This window comes from Onychostruthus taczanowskii, unplaced genomic scaffold (genome assembly GCF_017590055.1).
Source record: "Onychostruthus taczanowskii isolate IOZ18803 unplaced genomic scaffold, ASM1759005v1 scaffold27, whole genome shotgun sequence".
In the NCBI taxonomy this organism is placed as follows: domain Eukaryota; kingdom Metazoa; phylum Chordata; class Aves; order Passeriformes; family Passeridae; genus Onychostruthus; species Onychostruthus taczanowskii.
Window position 1 is genome coordinate 9,094,565 of NW_024500017.1, and position 19,365 is coordinate 9,113,929.

Genomic DNA, 19,365 nt, shown 5'->3' on the forward strand with positions numbered 1-19,365 from the left:
CTGACATCAGGTTGATAGACTGTGAACTGCCTCTCCTTGCCCTTCTTTTCTGGAATAGGAAGAAAGAGGGAAGCACAAAGGCAGTGAATATTTGTCTTTCAAGTTTCTGTGAACTGACAACAACACTTCATCAGAGAGAATAGACCAAGAGGAGAGTCTGCTTCTCATTTTGGGAGAAATAGCAGTGTCCAGCAGTTGACAGTGGTGATAGTGAGGGAGCTGTTTTGAATGGTAGTTTGCAGAAGTAGTGAGGAGTTACTTGTAATGATCTGAACTGAGAGGGGATTTATGTCTAACAACCCATCTGTAGTGCCATCCAAAATAAAAAGTTTCAGAATTCTCTGGTGCTCAAAAGAAGATGAGCTCCCATGGTTGGCTGGGTTTGTAGAGCTGCTTGGTGGCAAAGTAAAATTTGGCTCTGGAGATTGCAAAAGAGGCTTCCAAACCAACTCACTCCAGTATTTTGAGGGATGTTATTTTTATATTCAGCAGTAGAGTGTGGGAAGAGAGGACACACAGTATTAAGATTCGGGTTCAGTCGAAGGGGAAATAAAATCAGTATTATCCCACTATTCAGATGGTTGCTTTTGCACTGACTGGCTGAATAACGAGTAACAACCTGATTATCATGTACATCTAAAAAACATCTGATCTATGTAAACAGATTCAGGAAGGCATTTAGTGACGCCTGCCCCCCCAGTAAGAACTCCAAGTACCTAGTGTACTCACAAATTTTAAAAAATGTATCTGTACTCATCTTGGAGGGCTCACATCCCTTTGGAAATCTTGCCCTGGTCCAGCATGGGACCTTAATATTGCTAAGCCCTCTCAGTAACAGGCCAGGAATGTTGTTGTTATTATTGGGCTGAGTGACCAATTTTCAGTAGTGATGTTTATTGTACTAGAGGATAGGGGTATTGTATATCTTCAGTGCATTCAGAAAACGTGCACGTTTTTCTTTTCCCAGGCCCAAGTGCTTGCCAAGTAGCAGCTGGTCAGGAGTTTCTCAGGGCTGTGAAGCTGCTGTTGTCAGATCCAGGTGCTGTGCCCCAGCTGTCCAGCCTTCACCTCCCGCAGTGTGACGCCGCGGGTGGCTGGAGGCAGGTGCAGTGCAGTGGCCCTCCCGAGCAAGCCTTCGAGTGGTATGAAAGGTGGATTGCAGAGAACAACGAGGGCAAGCCCCTGCCCGTTCCTGATCTATTGGACATAATAGCTGGTTATAAAGAGGCATCCTCTGGAGACTTTTCAGCTTTTGTTAAAGCTTTGTATGAGGCTGGGCACCAGAATGTCTTCCCTATGTTCTCCATGTATTCCTCCTTCACGGATCTCCCACCTCAAGTGCTGAAGGGAAACCTGACCAGTGCATCCGAGAACATTTTGCTGGAGCCATATACATTCTGGCAGCTCCTGACTGACCAGCTCAGCTACTACCCAGGACCCTACACTGATTTCAGTGCTCCTTTAGGCCACTTTGAACTTCGTGATTGTTGGTGTGTTGACAGCAAAGGAGGAGAGCTGGAAGGGACAAAGGCAGGAGTGAACCAGGTTCCAGCATGTAAGTAACAATTTCTGGCATGTTAGTAGGAGTGTTTTCTGGTCTTTTTATTTTATGCCACAAGAGAGGGAAATCCTTTCAATAGCTGTAAAGTAGCCAACAATAACTTGTCAGAAGGATCATCAGCACTGCAATTATCATTGGATGTTAGAAGTAGGGTGACTCATTTCCAGTAAATAAGTGATGGCTGAGCTTTGGGAATAAGGAAAAATAAAGTTCTATATCAAGTTTGAGTAGATTTTATAATTTGGAGTTTGGGCATATAATGCATTTGCAGAAGATACTTATCCAGGTGGTAAAGGATATTAGAATGTGTGAAGAGTTGTGTGGAAAAATCAGGATTACACTGTAATGTAAATGACTTTCAAGAATGCCTTAAAATGAAGCAAGAGGGATTTTCTTTACTGTTTGTCACTATGTGGTCAAGAATAACAGATATCCCCCAGAAGTCACTAGTAGGAGAGTGAGTCCAGCACTGAAGTTCAGAAAGCTCTCTGTCTAGACACCTCCTCCAGAAGTGCTGGGCCTTCTTTGTGGTTACTCCAGCAGTAAATTATAAATGTCATCACTGTATTATAATGCTGTATTATAAATGCCATCACTGAAATTGCTCTTATCACACAGGTTTTTTTTTCCAGCTGTGAAGAAGAGACAGGACAATGAACTGGTGGAGATTCCAGTTCTGTGGGCAAGTGGGGAATAAAGGGGATGAAGCAGATGAACAGAGTTATTTTGGAGGAGTGGCTTTCATGGAGCTGGTTCAGTATGTTGAACTGCCCTTTCTGGGTCAGTAGGTGTATGGAGAGGACAGGCCAAGTGCCAGCTGCCACCCCAGACCCAAAAGATATACCTTCATTTTCCTTTCTGACTCTCACTTTTGATTATCCACATTTTTTAATGGCAGCAACTGAGGGGATGTTATGTAGAGACATATTAATTCAGTTTGTAACCAATAAGGACTTAAAAAACATCAAGCCTTTGGCTTAGGACATGGAGAACGTTTGTGTGACTTGTAGCACTCTAAAATTCTTGTTGTTAAACAGCTGAACACTGCCAAGTCTCCTTTGCTTGCTTCATTATGCAATTCAACACTGATTTCAGAGAGAAACAGACAATGCTAATTAAAGACCAGTTAGTTTTCACATGTAAATATCCACTGGATTTAGATGAAAGCCATTAATATACTCTTCGTGTATGCATTTTTTATACAGGCCCTGGTATATGTGAAGGTGTGAAGCAGGAAGCCATGAAATTTATGGAGGAGGCAGAGCAGCTCATCCTGGCCTCAAATGGGTCCCAGTTTGCCTTTGGAGAGAGCTTCCTGCTGGCAAAGGGGATACAGCTCACAGACAGGGAGCTCCTGCGCTCCGCTGGGCCCTACGGGCTGGAGGCAGCGATCTCCCAAAAGCTGCTGTCAGGCAGTGACTCTGCTCTCCAGCTGGCTGCATGGTCAGGTGGGTGGGAGGGAGAGGAGTTCATTCTGAGCATGAATTGAGTGGAGTCACACCCAGAATCTGTGCAAGAGCACTTGATGTCAAGTGCAACTTTGCTGAGAAGAGGTGTGACTCAGCAGGTGTAATTAATCAGGGTCATTAAGCTGCCATGGCAAGAACTGATTTCAGTTGTCTCATATGCATGACACAATGCAAATATAAAATCTGGGCACTTACCAGCCTTTATGTACTTGAAACATGAAATATGATTCTACTCGAGCCAGGTCTCATAAGCTCTTGGAGATCTCTTTCACACCCAAGATAGCTCAGCTACCTTTGAAGGCATAAAATCAGCAGGATGGCTTCTGTGGCAGTGTTGGAAACAAAAAGGTTTTAATAAAAGGCAAAATAACAAACTCTTTACAGAGAAAAACCGATCCAGGTGCAAGAGGCCCTCCTGCCCTTGGTAAAACACTTCACAAAAGCCATTAGTTTCTTTGTTCTCTTCTTTTTCTAATAAATTGCCCAGGACTTTTTGGCTTCTGTCCAACTGACCATCCTTAAGTCTGAGGTGAAGTCCTATGAGATGCCTTTTCCACCTAATCGAGGAAACTTCTGGGCTTATTTCCTTTTTAAGGGGACAAAGCATAGTTTTGTCACTCTGTCAACAGGGGACACATTCCTATAAAAACATTTATTAATTTGTCTTCTGAAGTACGGAGAACATTCAGATTTTTGAAAATATGTGCATTTGATGTATCCTGTATTGGGTACTAGAGCTTTCTTTTACTTCTCTTCTATAGTCCTGCGCTTCTACTGGCAGAGTCACTTTACTTCAAAGAGTTCTGCTGGGGAGGCAGCACAGCTGGGATTTTTCCCTTACATCCCTCAGTGTGATGGCCTGGGAAACTGGGAGCCAACTCAGTGCTATGAGAGCACAGGTGAGCAATTCCTAACAAGACACTCTGGGCTGTCTAAACAAAAAACCAACCAAACAAAAAACCAAGAACCCCAAAAAAACCAAAAACCCCCTAAGAATTCTAATTAAAAGATCGAAAACCAGTAGTAGTCAGACTGGAGGAAGAAGATGTTGTCTATAAGATGTGTATAAATTGGCTGGACTCAAGTGGAAGTTCATTTGGGCTCAAAAATCAGTAGATATTCAGTTGCTTGCTGCTAGTTGTGTTCCTTGGGGGTGGGTGCTGGGGCTGGTATTGCTTAATGCCTTCGCTCATGACCAGGATGATGAGATGGAGCACACCCTCAGCAAGTTTGTGGATGATGCCAAATTTCTGGGAGTAGGTGATAGGGCTGCAGTGGGGGAGTCTCACCAGAGCTGCTACATTTCCATTTGTACCACTGCTCTCAGGTGTGGTCTACTTACCCCTGGACAGCTGTGACTTGGATTTACTGACTCCTTTCTATAGAGCTGCTGAGGGTGAAAATTTTCCTAGTATGCAACAAAGCACACAGCAATACCACATCTAAAATAAAGCTGCTTTTCTTCCCTGGCCAGGTCATTGCTGGTGTGTGGATGAGAGAGGTCGTTATGTCATGGATTCCTTGGTCTCACGCTCAGCAGAACTTCCCAAATGTCAGTTGGGTTTTCTTCCTAAATATTTGTCTTGACCTGTTCTTGAAAATTTTAATAATTGTTGTAAATTCTAGTATGCATGAAGTAAGGCTTGCTTCTAATCATTCCAAGAAAAGTAAAAAGAATTATATTTTTATTTTACTAATTAATTTAATTTCATTGTATGTGATTTTGGCTTGCATGATTTGAGGGTCGACCCTCTACTGTTGGTGGTCCTGCCTGAGATAGCACCAGATGTATGAGGGAGCTGGTGATGTAACTCTTTCTCTTGCATAGGTCTGAAACTTGATTTTATTTAAAAAATATTTTCCCTCTGACAGGTCAGACTTCATGTCAGCGATCTCGAGCCAATGCCCTAATTTCCAGCTGGAGACAGAGCAGTGCCAAGCTGGACACCTCTACAGCTGATCTGTTCATCCCCAGCTGCCTTGAGGTGATTTGACATGACTGAGGGAGGAAGCAGTTTTGCTCACACCATGCCATAGTCAGGCACACTTTCTGTCCATGCTCCTTAAGCACCCCTTGTGCATTTCTATTAACCTGAAGGAAGAGGGTGAGACAAAACTAACAGCTGGTGTTGCCCTGTGAAGGCAGAATTTAAATTTAAATTTAAAGGCAGAATGGCTTTGAAATGGAGACTGGGGATAGGAAGCTCTGTGCCTGCCCACGCTTCCCTCCCACAGGCTGGCTCTGCCTGGTGCTCTTGCAGAGCTGTGCTAAAAAGACACACCTTAATTGACTGACATTTGGGGGCTCTTTCTTCCTGAGCTGTGACAGAATGACAATGTGAGGGGGAGCTGGGTGCAGATGTCCCAAAAAAACCAGGGTCTGTAATGCTCGCAAAATGTGGCAGTGAGCAGGAGAGAGATAGGCAAGGAATAGACACTTCATGTAATACAGTCATTATCATATAGAATCACATAATCATTTAGGTTGGAGAAGACTGCAAGTATCAAGTCCAACTATTGCCCCAACATTGCTGAGTCCACCACTGAATCATATCTCAAAGCACCACATCTACACTTTTTTTGAAAATATTTCAAGCTAGGATTTTGTCAGAACTTTATCTCAGTGGACTTCTAGTCTACATCCTGCCTAATGGTTGGACTCCGTGATCTTAGAGGTCTTTTCCAACTTAAATGATTCTTGATTCTCTCAGGCACTGATCTATCTATTAAATTAGTTAGGCTGCATTTTGTGTTTCTTTACAATATGTTTTAATAATGGACAAGTGTAAATATAATAAAGCATTTTAACCAATCTTTGGGGCATGGATTTCAGTGTGTCTGTATTAATTAAGGTCCTTAATTCTTTGTAGACAGGGGAATACACGGTGCTGCAGAGATCTGACACAGATATTTGGTGTGTGGATCCTGTGTCAGGAAAAATATTCCAGCGTGGCAGCAAAGACTTGGATGGAAATCCTGAGTGTGAGTAATGCTTTGCCCCCTGCCTGTGATCCCTCATGCTTTACAGTATATGTACTTTCCCTTTCAGAATGCTGCCTGTGAAACATGGAAGGCTCATAGTTTAATTCCTCAGTGATAGGGTACATACAAAGCACAGCAACACTGAAAGGGTATCTGAAAATTGTTACCCTTTACTTTCATAACACCAGAAATAAAACAGTCTAGACAAACTTATGAATGGACTTTTATGCATTTTTTAATGTTTTATTTCTTACCACCATTTTAACTATTTAAAAATGTAAATGATCATATCATTACATTTAAAATTACCTTGATCAAAAATTTTTACTAAAAGGTAAACTTTTCTAACTTGATTTTCTTTTTGGTCTCCTGAGTAGGAGGTGCTAAATGATACACCATCACATTTGCAAATAAAAATAAATATATGAATGAAAAATAAACAACAGCATTTTTTAAAACTATTTTTCTAAAACAGTACCACTTGCACTTTAATCTTTAGAGGAAAATGTGGATTTTTTTCTAGTAGAACTAAATTCCCCATTTCTATAATCAAACAAATTACTTATTTTCGTAGTCACTCTTCTTTCTTCCTACCAACAAAACAGGCTGGAAGCACCGCTGGTAAAATCTTTAGGTCAATTTGTTGTCTTCTATCCTGTATCTTGCAAAGAATCTCTCTCTTTGAAGGTCCCAGTTTCTGTAACATGCTGAAGTCCAAAGTGGTTTCAGGAGAAGCTGCCAGAGGAGACATCCCCCAGTGTGAAGGGGATGAGGGGAGTTTCTCCCCTGTGCAGTGCAGCCAGGACCAGGAGAGCTGCTGGTGTGTCTTTGGCAATGGAGAAGAGGTGCCAGGGACACGAGTAAACGGGGCAAGACCGGAATGTGCAAGTGAGTTCCTGCTTCGGGCATTTTACTTGTGAGCAAATCCAGGCCTGAAATTTAACCCAGATCCTATTTTTTTCCACTCCCTACTTGAATTTAATCTTATTTCATCAGACCTTTAGAGATTTTTTCTCAAGCAACATGCTTACCTTTGTGTTACAGCAGATTTCAGACCTACCAGGGCATGCTGTCTGGTTTTCTTCAGGTGCTTTGTGAGGGAAAAAGGAGAACAGAATGGATCCTTGACTTTTTGTAATTCATAAAATTGGTTGAATCAAACCATTTGAGCTATGAAATCCAGCTATAAGGCCATTCTGAAAAGCTTCCTGCAAACTTGAACCTGCTCCAGTCTGAGCTGGCTCTGGGATTAAAACCCATTCAGCTGACTAAAATAAAATTTGAAAAATGTATGCTTCTGCCATTCTGACTCTTGGCTTGTGACGAGAATTGTGAAAAAGATATGCCAACACATTGCATAGTCACAGAGTATTTCCTGAATGACCAGAGTTGTGAAGCACTGGAATTCATTCATGGTTTCCAGTGAGACATCCAAATGGGAGACATTTGGATAAATTTAATTTGCAATGTTCTTTATGCATTTTCCCATCAGTGAAGTGAAGCAAAATTAATTAAACTTTCTACAAGGCTGTGCTCCAAAATGTAATGATTAGTGGGAAGTAGAGATGTGAAAAGAAAACCTTCAACAGTTGTTTGCAGGGCACTGTTTTCAGTTTTTTTTGTTGTTGTTTTTTTTTTTTGGTTTTTTTTTGTTTTGTTTTGGGGGAAAAGAGTTGAAAAGAAAATAAGGAAACAAGAGCACGTAATTTGCTTCAGATTCCTTTTGTGATTCTGCTGTGTAAAGATCAACACAGACCTGTGCTCACAGACCAAATAGAAAATGTGACACTTGAGGATATGGTTTCGTGGTGGAGCTGACAGTGCTGGATTAGTTGCTGGCCTTAATGGTCATACAGGTAATTTCCAAACTTAATGATTCTACAATTCAATTGTAAAATGCCTGAATGTGTCAACCCAATTGCCTGCAAGGTTTTTATCAACTGGCTAACTGCTCAGCCAACTTGGAAATAATTTAATTTGTGCTCTCTTGTATTAATAGAGAGTTCTGAGGATGGGCTTTTATGAGAAGCCAGAAGGAGACCCCCATGGCTGCATCTGCCCCATGCTTGTGGTGTTATGTGAAGATGCCAACTGAGCTCTGAAAATGAGCTCCAAAGTAGGGTGGTGTAATCACCTGAACATAGCCATCCAAGGCAGGATTTTAGCTCTTCAGAGAAGCAGAGCTGACAACAAGTACAGTGCTGCTGCCATCCTGTATTTTTCCTAGAGAAAATAATGACTGATAGTGATTAATGACCTTCTGTTTAAAATACTGAGCTGAGAAGGAGAACTGCTTTGAAAATATAATGGAAACCTGGTTTTAATAAAAACTATTTGTTTTTTTCTGCATAAAGATTGAAATAATCTTTAATGGTTTCCCTGGATTTTGAAAGAGTGATGGAACTTTTCATGATACACAGCTTAGTTATTGTGTAAAAAAAAAAAAAATAAAATCAAAAGTTAGTTTTCTCCTCTGTCTACCCAGCCTTATGCCTCTAGTCCTGAGAATTACTAAAAATTATTCAGGAAAAAGGAGTACTATACTGCTACTCTGGAGTTCTTGTCTCTCAGCAAAATAAGCTGTTGTGGTAGGAAAATATGATAAAATTCTCCTCCAGCATCAGAACAGACAGCTGTGAACAGAAAGTAATAACTCAGAGTGCCCAGTACATGCCAGGAGGTTTTCATTAGTTTAATCACTTCCATCAGTGGTAGAATCCAGTTCCTTCTAGCTGGCATGCACTGGAGAGATGATGCCAAGAATCCCAGCAGTCCTCATGCATCTCCCATCCTCATGCCCACTTCCCATAACTCTGAGCAGAGACAGAGGAGAGAGCTTTCCAGAGAAGGTCCTGGAGAAGTTAATTCCCTTGTGAAAATCTTTGGAAACACCTATGAAAGAAGTGTCAGTATTCAGCTGGATTCTGGTTCACTCCTAGAGGGCCAAAAAACAGGACAATGACAAAATGGTGCAGGCTTAGTAAATAGTAAATGAAGTGGAATCTCTAGAGGGATAAATGAGCAAGTTACTGATGGTGAATTGAAACCTCTGAACCACACCAGGAAACCATTGATCACTTCTGTTTTGGAGGCTGGGTATTTCCCTGGTTCACACACCCAATCTCAATGGAACAAGCAGTAAGAGATTGTAGCACCATGCAGCTGAGACTGGATACTACTTGCTGGATATAGAAACATGTTAGAGCAATTAAGAAACCACAGACTGATTTTTACATACTCTGTATAAAGATTATATTATTGTAATTTAACAGCCAGGATAAGTATTACTATCTCTTTTACAGAGGTGCCTTCTGGTCCTAAAACCTTGGGAGATTTATTTGAAGTTTGTTAAGCAAGGATTCCAGGTTTCCACCTTTACTGGGAAAGAGTCTGGCTACAGTCAATGAGTGAAGAGAAGGAATGTAGTGGCCCCATTTACGGAGTTATTGCAAAAAAGTTGCTATAAAGGAGACTTGGATAAAAATATGCATTTGGCAATTCGGAGAGGCAGATATGAAAGCTTTTTTTTGTTGGCATTGAAATGCTCAGCGTTGGAAAACAAAGATGTACTGCACACACTGGATCCCAGATTGATCATGCAATGTTTTAATACTTTAGCTGAAAGTTTAATACAAGATTTTTAATACTTTAAATGAAGTGGCTGCTTAGTTATGGAATTAATCTCCATCAGAAGGGGAGAGGGAGGGTGTTCAGATCTGAACCAACATCAATGTTTGCCTCCCCTTCAATGATCAGGAAGTTTAGGACTGATCTGAGCATTGTAATTTGGGAAATTATCTATATATACAACAAGCAAGTGAATTGTATAATATAATAACGTCTTTTTCTTTGTATTTATATATAAGTGAGGAAGTTGGGGTTTTTTCCCCTATTTTTTGTAGCTCTGTAACTAATAATTGTATAGCTATTCCTGAATATATTTAGTAATTGAGTTGGGATTTGGCTAACTGAGTGAAGCAGGGGCTAGCAGGGTTTCAATGACTGCACTTATACAGAGTGAGTGGCTAGGGAAAACTGTGCTCCAACTCTAGAGCTGTATACTACTGCTTATATATATATATATATATATATACTGCTTATATATATATTATATTTTATATATATGTGTGTGTGTGTGATATATATATGTGTGTGCGTGTGTGTGTGTGTGTATACGCACACACACACACACACACACACACATATATAATGTATATTCTGCCCTACTGGTCACTACAAACATCTTGGTGCTGCTGAAGACACCACAGTCATGAGTTCCTGATCTCAAACCTTTCAAACTTCAGTCTAAGGGTAACTGAGGTTTATTTGGCCCTGTGTGCTTCCACTAGATATCTTCTGTAAAGGTTCGTTCTGCTGCTGCTTAGAAATCTCCTTCTCATTTCCTGCTGAAATTTATTCATGGCTGTTCAGAATGTATCTGTTCCTAGAAACCACGCACGTCCCTTTCTGGGCCTGATGCATGACCCATCACAGTCAATATGTGTCTTTCCATCAGCTTCAGTAAACTGAACCAAGGTGACCTCAAACCAGGTCAAAGTTGATGATGGGAAGGGCACAGGGTGCTGTCTAGGTTTGAATCTGTGGATATGAGGGGTTTATGGACTTTTTCCTAGAAGTCATTACAGCCCCTGACACATGTCCCCTTTCTCCCGTGCCTGCAGGTCCGCAGTGTGCTCTGCCATTTGGTGCCTCAGCAGTTGCCAATGGGGCTGTACTTTGTGAAAACATCCCTGGACAAGATCCAAGCATCCAGCAGTGCCAGCTTGTGTGTCGCCAGGGCTTCCACAGCGCCACCCCCAACACCTCATCCCAGTGTGATGCGCGGCAGCGGCGCTGGGTCTCGGCTGCCCCTCTGCTCCAGGCCTGCCAGAGTATGTCTGCTCTGCTCTGCTTTGCTCTGATCTCATCTGATCACATCTGCCAGGGCCTGGGGAGGGCTCAGAGCAGTGCAAACAGTGCAAAAATCAGGTTTTATCACACAACTACTGCGTGAATAACAACCTTAAGTTCTAGGGGAGTTGCTAAGTTGAGGTGCAGAAGATGTGTTCTGTCTTCTGCCATCTTCACCTCTGGCTCTTGGCTGGCCCCTGTGCCAGAAACTGTCCCTCTTGTCTGTAATAATAGAGCTATAAATAGCTATTCAATCTATATGCAGATTTTTCTTGTTAGTTAAAAGATGCTGGCACCATAAGTGATTCTGATGGAACCACTTAGCCCTGGAAGAACAGATGAGTGCCAGATGTTTGAATTTGGCAGAACTTGACTGTTTATTTGCATAATCAAGTCACTGTTACTTCTGCATCTTTTTTGCAGCAGTGTGTTCTTAAGGATTATTGTTGTATTTTTTGGCTGACTTCTGGTATTTTTCAAAACATTTTGCTTTCAAGAAAAAAATAGCACTTTAAATCTTGGAAGACTTGGATGTCCATTCAGAGCTTATGTAATTGGATATTAGTGTTGGCTTTTTCAATTGTTTTGAAAAGACATACATTCTGATTGAAATGGCAATTTGTAGCAGTGCTGAACTTTGAGAAATGCAGGTCTTCCTGCCAAATTTGCAGCTACTTCTCACTTCCAGAATAGGTTACACCCATTAATCAGTCTTCAGAATGGGTTAAACTCTTCTATTCCAAATGCAAATATTTTTAATCTTTCAATTTCAGATTGAAACTTTTGTCTGTTTGTGATTGTGTTTGTGAGGTTTCTGTGGCATGTTATGAAATAACTTCCATGTTTGCCTGATGGCAGTGGGATAACTTTGTAGGGACAGAGTGTGTGGCAATCTGCTATAAAGTTTACGGTAAGCTAAGGACTTCCCCCAGTAATTTGTGTTTGGAACAGAGCGTAGTTTAAAGGAGAAAGAAAAAAAATCCCAACACATGAGAAGGTGATTGAACAAACTTCACAAAAATGGAGAATTCACCAAAATACTTAGTAATTTGTTCCAATGGATAATTACCCTCACTCTCAAAAATCGTGTTTCCTGTTCTTTATGTATAAATCTAGAGACTGTGGTTAAATCAGCTCTTTAAATACTTTCCAAGAAACTAAGCAGAGAGAGGGCTTTTGTGCCTTGCAGGAAGAAGCAGGGATTTGTATCCTCTGGTCCCATCTGCCATTTTCCTTGGAAGCTGTCCAGGCTTTCTCCTGCTTGTTTTTGGGGTGAGGGATGAGGAATTGTGCTCCAGTGGTGACACCTGTATGTGATGCAGGGAGAGCCTGCAGAGGAGCTGAATGAGGGAGAGCTCTGCTGCTTGTCCAGCCTGGTGGCATAAGAGCCAGCTCCACGTGGAGGTGGAATGACAGCATGGCTCTTGTGCTGAGCCTGAGATAACAAACCCTCCATGGGGCCTGGGATCAGTGATACTGCAGGGGAGACAAGGAATTTGTATTTTTTTTCTTGCTAAAATCTGATTAAATAGATTTGGATTTTCTGACTGATGAGCTCACAGATTTGTCATCAGTTTGTGTGATTAGCATCACTTGAGTTTGCTATCAAAAATTCTGAAAGGTCTTGTAGACGTCCATGGCAACGGCATTATTCTTCAAATTTATTCCCTCCTAAAACTTACTTCCAGTTAGTTTGACAAGCTGGGTTTCCAGAAGCCAATTTACATTAGTATTAATTGCTTTCATCATTTAATTCCTTTTTTAATTGAAGTGTTTTCATGATTGCATGTAAGAGAAGTGAAAATCGACAGGTCAATAATTCTTGTCTTTCGGTTTCTTTTCTAAGTATTGGCATAATGTCAGCTTTCATGTGGTTCTCTGGAACTTCCTATTTGCTAAGGCCTAAGAAAAATTATCAGTTATGATCCAGATTGTCCTTATCCTTCTGTGAGCTAGTGCTCCAGTTTAAAATAGCTCTTCATTATTATCTAAGTGTATCACTTGTTTTTTTCTCTAATGCACAACATTTATATTCATCAAGCTTGTGTCTGGTTGCTTGTTATTTACTACTGACAGCTCTACTGCTTTCATCTAAAAGTGGGGAGATGTTTTTGATGCAACATGAGAATGTCAAATCAATGTTGTCTTTTCTCAAAGTAACTCTGAAGGTCAGGTTCCTCATTGTGAGGTTACTAAATGCCCTCTCTACTTCATTTTTAGAGCTCCAATTATTTCAGATGGTCCAAGCTCAAACACACTTTCAACTACGCCTGCCTCCTGAGAAGACGTGTAGTTCTGACTACTCTGGATTACTCCAGGCATTCCAGATATTTATTTTAGATGAATTGAAGGCCCGTGGCTTATGTCACCTCCAGGTAATTTAAATTCCTGTTGGTGGATTTTGTTTGATTTGTTTTTGTTTTCTTTGGTTGGGTTTTGTGTTATATTAAAAATAATAATAATAATAAAAAAAGTGAAACACAACATAGACCTTTGCCTGTTTGAGAAATGTGGAAGAATGGAACATGCCATGAAATCTGTCAGGATTGGCAGCACTCTCGTATGGATGAGTGGGAAAATAAGTTTAGTCTCATACCATGTCATCAGATCAGTTTAGTTCCATCCATAAAAGTCATATCACACCAGCCCAATATTTGTTAAAAAATTGTTTCAATGGAAGAGAATATTTTGACTATTCTTACTGTGAGTATATGGCTTGCTAAAATTATATTTTCTTCCTTCTGTTTTTTATATCCCCTTTTGATAGCGTTACTTTGAGTATAGTGCAGTGCAAATGAATAGGGCAAGGCAAGAATAAGAAAATTCTCAGGTTGTCTAACTGTGATTTCACTTAATTCTGAATTCAAGGTAAATGCATTTGGAAAAACTGACTCAGTTTCCATGTGTGATGATTCCACTGTCTATGTCGAGTGCCTGAGCGTGGATCGCCTGGGAGTGAACATCACGTGGAGGACTCAGCTGGAAAACATCCCCACAGCTTCTCTCCCTGACTTACATGATATTGGTAATTTTTCTTTCTCTTATTTTTCTGTGGATTAAACCTGATTTACTTTTAATCATTTTGCTTCCCTGTGTTTATAACACTGGTGTTGTGTTTTTGAGCTTTCAGTGTTGATATATTTCCCTTCTCAGGCTGTGACCATACAGTGGAAAGAAGCTGTAATTGAATGTTTCTTTCAGATAGGACTGCAGCTGCCTTAACTAGGATTGCAAATTACTTTATCGGGCATGAGCTGAACTGTCCCAGATGTTAATTTCCTTCAGACAAGTCCTTAGTGGTGGAAAAGTGTTTATATTCATTGTATTCAGAGAAACACAATTCACACATTGTCAAAAACTCAACTAATTTCTTCCAAGTTATTTTTTTTTCCCTTTTCCCTCTTTTTCTGTTGGTTGCATTACCTTTGACACTAAAGAATAATCCTTCCTTCTGATGTCCTAGAGCAACTATACAGAGACCACTGACTGGCAGATGTTTGCTGTGGTTTCCATGAGAGTTAAGGGTGGTGTAAGGAACTTCTTTCAAAGCAGTCAGTATTTTCCTTCAATATAAAATATATTAAAAATATATCCCAAGTTCAAATCCCTCTGTGGACATATCAAGGATAGTGGCCTGTACCAAGAATAATATGGCCAGCAGGCCCAGGGCAGTGATTGACCCCCATACTTAGCACTGGTGAAGCCACACCTCGAATCCTGTGTTCATTTTTGGACCCCTCACTTCAAAAAGGATGTTGAGGTTCTAGAGCATTTCCAGAGACAGGCAGTGGAGCTGGAGAAGGGTCTGAATTTCAAGTCTGATGTGGAGCAGTTGAGGGAGCTGGGGCTGTTTAGCCTGAAGAAAAGGGGAGATCTTATTGCTCTCTACAGCTGCCTGAAAGGAGGTGGGGGTCATTCTCTTCTCCCAGGTCTCAAGTGACAGGACGAGAAGAAATGGGCTCAGGCAGTCCCAGGGGAGGTTCAGATTAGATATTAGAATTTTTTTTCATTGAGAGAATGGCCAGGCTTTAGAATAAGCTGGCCAGGCAGGTGGTGGAGTCACCGTCTCTGGCAATGCTCAAGGGGCACCTGGATGTGTTACTTGAGGATGTTATTTAGAGGTGATTATGGTGCTGCTGGGCTGGTGGTTGGACTAGATTATCTTGAAGGACTCCCAACCTTGGTGATTCTGTGTGACCTTTTCTCCAGTTTTACTGCTTTGGAATGGTGTTCCCAGCATAAAAATAAATAGCTCTGTCTGCATGTGTTCTTCCTTCTAACTTTGGGGCTTGGAGATAGGTATCCTACAGCAATTTTGCTTGACCAGAACTGAATTCAAAATCCTTCAAGACACAGATGGCAGCTGCAGTGGTCCTGTAGCTCCTGGCTCTACAGTTTGACATTGTTTGCATCGATCAAGTTGTTCCATGTTCTAAGGGAAACACAAAACACAGAATGATAGAATAGCTTGGCTTGGAAGGGACCTTTAAAGGTCATCTAGTCCAACACCTCTGCCCTGGGCAGGGGCATCTTCAATACAGTCAGGTTCCTCAGAGTGCCTTCCAATCTGACCTTGAACATTTCCAGGGGTGGGGCAACTTGGTCAAGTGTTTCACCACCATCACTGTAAAAAACTTCTTCCTTATGTCTAATCTAAATTATATCTAATCTCAATTATATCTTGTCTAATGCTCCATTGCCCCGGGAATATTCAAGCAGTTTGCAGAAAATGAATCAAAGTATAAGTGTGTTGTGTTTTATATTCAACTTTTCTTTTGAAAGTGTTCCTCTTTGAGGGAATTACCTTTTTGACCCTCTCCACACTAAAAATTCCCTGTAGTACATAAGTAGCTTTTTGAGGGAATGATTATATGGTTTCAGAAGAGACAGAGCAGAACCTGCTCTCTTTGTATGGTCATGGCACCAACATGTCCCATTAAGTTCCAACTTCCATCATCTGCTAAGGCAGCTTTGGGGCCTTCTGTTTGAGGTGGTTTTGGGTTATTTAAGCAGAATAAAGTAAGACTGTAATTTTATAGATGCTGTACAGATTAGTTAGGGTCTGCTGTTTGTTGACATGCTTGTATTTCTGCATCTGCCTCTGTTTTTAACTTCAAACCATCAGTTTCTATGTGGTTATCCATTCCTGTATTACAAAAATGTATTTCATGCTATTTTGTTGTATTTTTTTTTCCTTCTTTAGAAAATGCAATTGTTGGGGAAAATCTCATTGGAGCATTTATAAAAGAGATTAAGGATGGTGTTTTTCTGCTGCATTTGGATTCCAAACAGTTCCTAGCAGATTCTGTCATTGATTTTCCCCGGGATGAAGAGTTTGATCTGTCTCCCCGTGTGCAGCTTGGATGTAGAAGTGGGTTTAGAAGAATTTCATCTCCTGGGAAAGCAGGCCCTAATGCACAAGGATGTGGTAGGTCTCATTTTTAGCTTTCCATTCTTAGATGTTGTCAGGAATCAGTATAAAGCTGAAATTAGAAAGTCATCAGTGAACTTGTGTTTAAAGTTCATATTTGAAAGTTGTGAGGCACCACTGTGAATGAGAGAGATGGGATTTAGTGCTTTGCTTACTGTTCATTCTGTGTGTTGAACCAAAGATTTGGAAATAGGCATCATGGCACTGACATTGTATAGAAAGTTTTGTAAACATTTTTGAGATTTTTGTAACATTTTAGATCTGTCTGGTAAAAGAAGGTCATTCTGTAATGCACATGATCCTTAATAAGAGGATTTCACAAAGATAATATAGCCAGAGCTTCAGATAATGATCCATTACCTGGAATAGAAACCTAGATGCAGAAGTGCCAAAAGTCCTGAGATTATGGATTCCTGGGCCAAGTCCAGCCAGCTCAGGTGGAAGATTTTTTTTGATGCTGGCCAACACCCAGACCTAACTGCACTTCTACCCTCTTTTCTTCTTCTTCTTCTTTCCTTCTGTTTAGTCTGCTTCCTTGGAACAGGCTGCCTTTCTGCCAGCATCCTGCTTAGGGCTGCCAAACCTGCCTTTTCCACAGCTCCCCGTGGCTGTGCCAGCCTGTCCTTGGTACCAGGTCATGCTGCCAAAGTGCCTTTGCCTTACCACTGTTGTTTCTATCAACACCAACCTTCCTTCAGATCCTGGTTGTTCTTGGTGGCCAATTGTCCTCAATGAGTCCGTGTCTCATTTATGCCAGTTTGGGATGTATCCACTATATTTAGCCTTTTTTAATCTAAGGAACAGAGGAGAGATGTACCACTTGTAGGTATAACATAAGAGAGGCAGGTTTTTGGATAAGTTTTCTAATGGGAATATTTTCAAATATTCCTCACTTCATTGCTATGAAGCACATCAGAATATGTGAAAAAAACTTATTGCTTGGTGTGGTGTTTCTGTTTAAGTTCGTTGAGTATCTTAATGCTTGGATAATGCTTTTGAACTGCTGCAGTTTCCAGCCTGGACCTTTAAGGGTAAATTGTCTGCAAGTTCAGTTCCTCTCCACAGTCTGAAACACTTCAGATCTGGGTTATTTAAACATATGCAGAAAAAAAATATTAATTCCTGCTGAGTCCAGAGTCCATAGCAACTTGCAGCTACCTAAAAAGATATAGTGTTGTATTGCTTAAAAGTATCATTATTTTTTAAGTGGAATCCATCACCTAGAGCAGAACTTACAAAGAATTGCATCTTTCTGCCAAGTTTTGCCTGCCAGGCAAAAAGGCCTCTAGGAGGCAGTGAATTAACTTGCCTTGCATATATATTTGAACCAGCTAGCTGTGGAAAATGTCACTCAGTAAAACAGACATCATATGTGTGGGGAAAGGAGACAGTTTCTGCTCCAGCCTTTGACAGAGATTTCATACTCTAAGCTGTCATAGTGTACTGCTGCTGGACACTGGTTGGTGTTGCAGGGCTGCATATTTTATTCTGAGCAGGGAACTTAGGAATTCAGGTTCTGGTTCTTCTAACATATATATATATATATGGATATATTCTGCTCATTCATCCTGTCTGTGTCTGTTTCCCCACTAATAATAATGACAATTAATAAGAAGAACCACCTGTGACTACAGAAAACAAAATTTTGTGAGGGTGACAGAGATTCTTTATTCTTTTCTCTTTCCTGTTCTGGCTTGTTCTTGAAACAGAAATGGTGTTTTCAGATCCTGATCCTTTTGATTTGTTTGGTTTTATTTCATTGTCAATGTCATTGCTTTTCCTTCAGGAAGCTCAGTAGCAGCAGGTTTCTGGTGTTCTCAATCAGCTTAATATATTCTTTTATGAACATGCAACTTACATGGATCTGCCTCTTTGTCCCTTGTATTTTCCTTACAGTCACCTGTTATTTGCATCTATTGTTGTGTTGTTTCACATTTTCCCACCTCTAAAATGGGTAACATTTATCATATGTTAGTTTTTGTTATATGACTTTTTTTCTTAGTCTCAGCCTTACACAGTTATGTTATGTCACAGGTATCTATGAATACAATTCCTTAAGAGTTAGGGGTAATAATATCATTTGAATTAAATTTTAATAGTAGAAAAGGCACTTTCTGTTGCTAATATATGAGTTAAAATTTAGAGAGTTAGAAACTGTCCACGGAGACTTTAGGAACATAACCCTTCTCCTCCATTTATTTCAGGATAATACCGAAAGGCTGTTTCTAAATTAGCTTTGTCTTATTATACATTTTTGTGCTGGTTCTTTTTATTTAAAATGCTTGATTATTCTATTAAAGTTGCTTTAAACATAATATAACCCAAATGAAAGGGCTAGATTTATAGCTGATTGACTGCTCAAAATTTATTTCTAATAATCTGTATCAAGAATCTGATATCCCAAAGTTTTCCAGTATCCCTGGAGGGAAGCAGGAGCAGGGCAAGCATTGAACAATGATCAGCTGGGACAGTTTTTGAACTGGCTCAGTGTAGTGAGATCTGAGGCTTATGTGAAGGGCAGTATCCCTGTGGAATCACTTCAGTGAGCTGCTCCTGGATTTTGCAGCTTGTTCCCCTGGTGCACAGAAGCCCAAGCCCAGTTAGAAGTGAGACCAGGTTCCAAATTTCATGTACGGGAGCAAGGGGTTAATTTTTTTTTTTTCTTATATTTCAATATTTTTTCCTGTTTTAGGGTTACACAGTTTGTTCCCACTGGTAACACTTAGCTGTGAGATTTTGGTTGAAAGTTGTTCTCTAGTTTCTTGTGGTGTTAAAATGTATTAATGATAATACTTGAAAGAAGTACAGTATAGTGTCTTGTCTCACTTGTAGGGTCAAACTGAACCTACATGTGATTGTGTCAGCATGGCCTGTAGCTGAGCTGACAGGTCCCTCCAAGAGTTAAAGAGTCTAGAAAACATGATTCTGCAGCAACATTTTTACTGTTCTTTGTGCCCTTTTGTCAATCCAACATGTGAAATGAAAGGCAATCCTGCTCAAAATGTGATAGG

At 40.5% G+C, this 19,365-nt stretch overlaps 1 protein-coding gene across 1 annotated transcript in view; it reads left to right on the top strand.

Moving 5' to 3' along the window:
* TG (thyroglobulin) overlaps positions 1–19,365 on the top strand; it is a 148,477-nt gene that overhangs the window by 17,530 nt on the left and 111,582 nt on the right. The window contains exons 10-20 of the mRNA XM_041407559.1: positions 968–1,555; positions 2,767–3,009; positions 3,792–3,929; positions 4,505–4,582; positions 4,903–5,015; positions 5,901–6,012; positions 6,700–6,900; positions 10,695–10,904; positions 13,144–13,298; positions 13,792–13,948; positions 16,127–16,351. Coding sequence (XP_041263493.1) covers positions 968–1,555; positions 2,767–3,009; positions 3,792–3,929; positions 4,505–4,582; positions 4,903–5,015; positions 5,901–6,012; positions 6,700–6,900; positions 10,695–10,904; positions 13,144–13,298; positions 13,792–13,948; positions 16,127–16,351 — 2,220 coding nt within the window. The remainder of the gene's footprint in view (positions 1–967; positions 1,556–2,766; positions 3,010–3,791; positions 3,930–4,504; positions 4,583–4,902; positions 5,016–5,900; positions 6,013–6,699; positions 6,901–10,694; positions 10,905–13,143; positions 13,299–13,791; positions 13,949–16,126; positions 16,352–19,365) is intronic.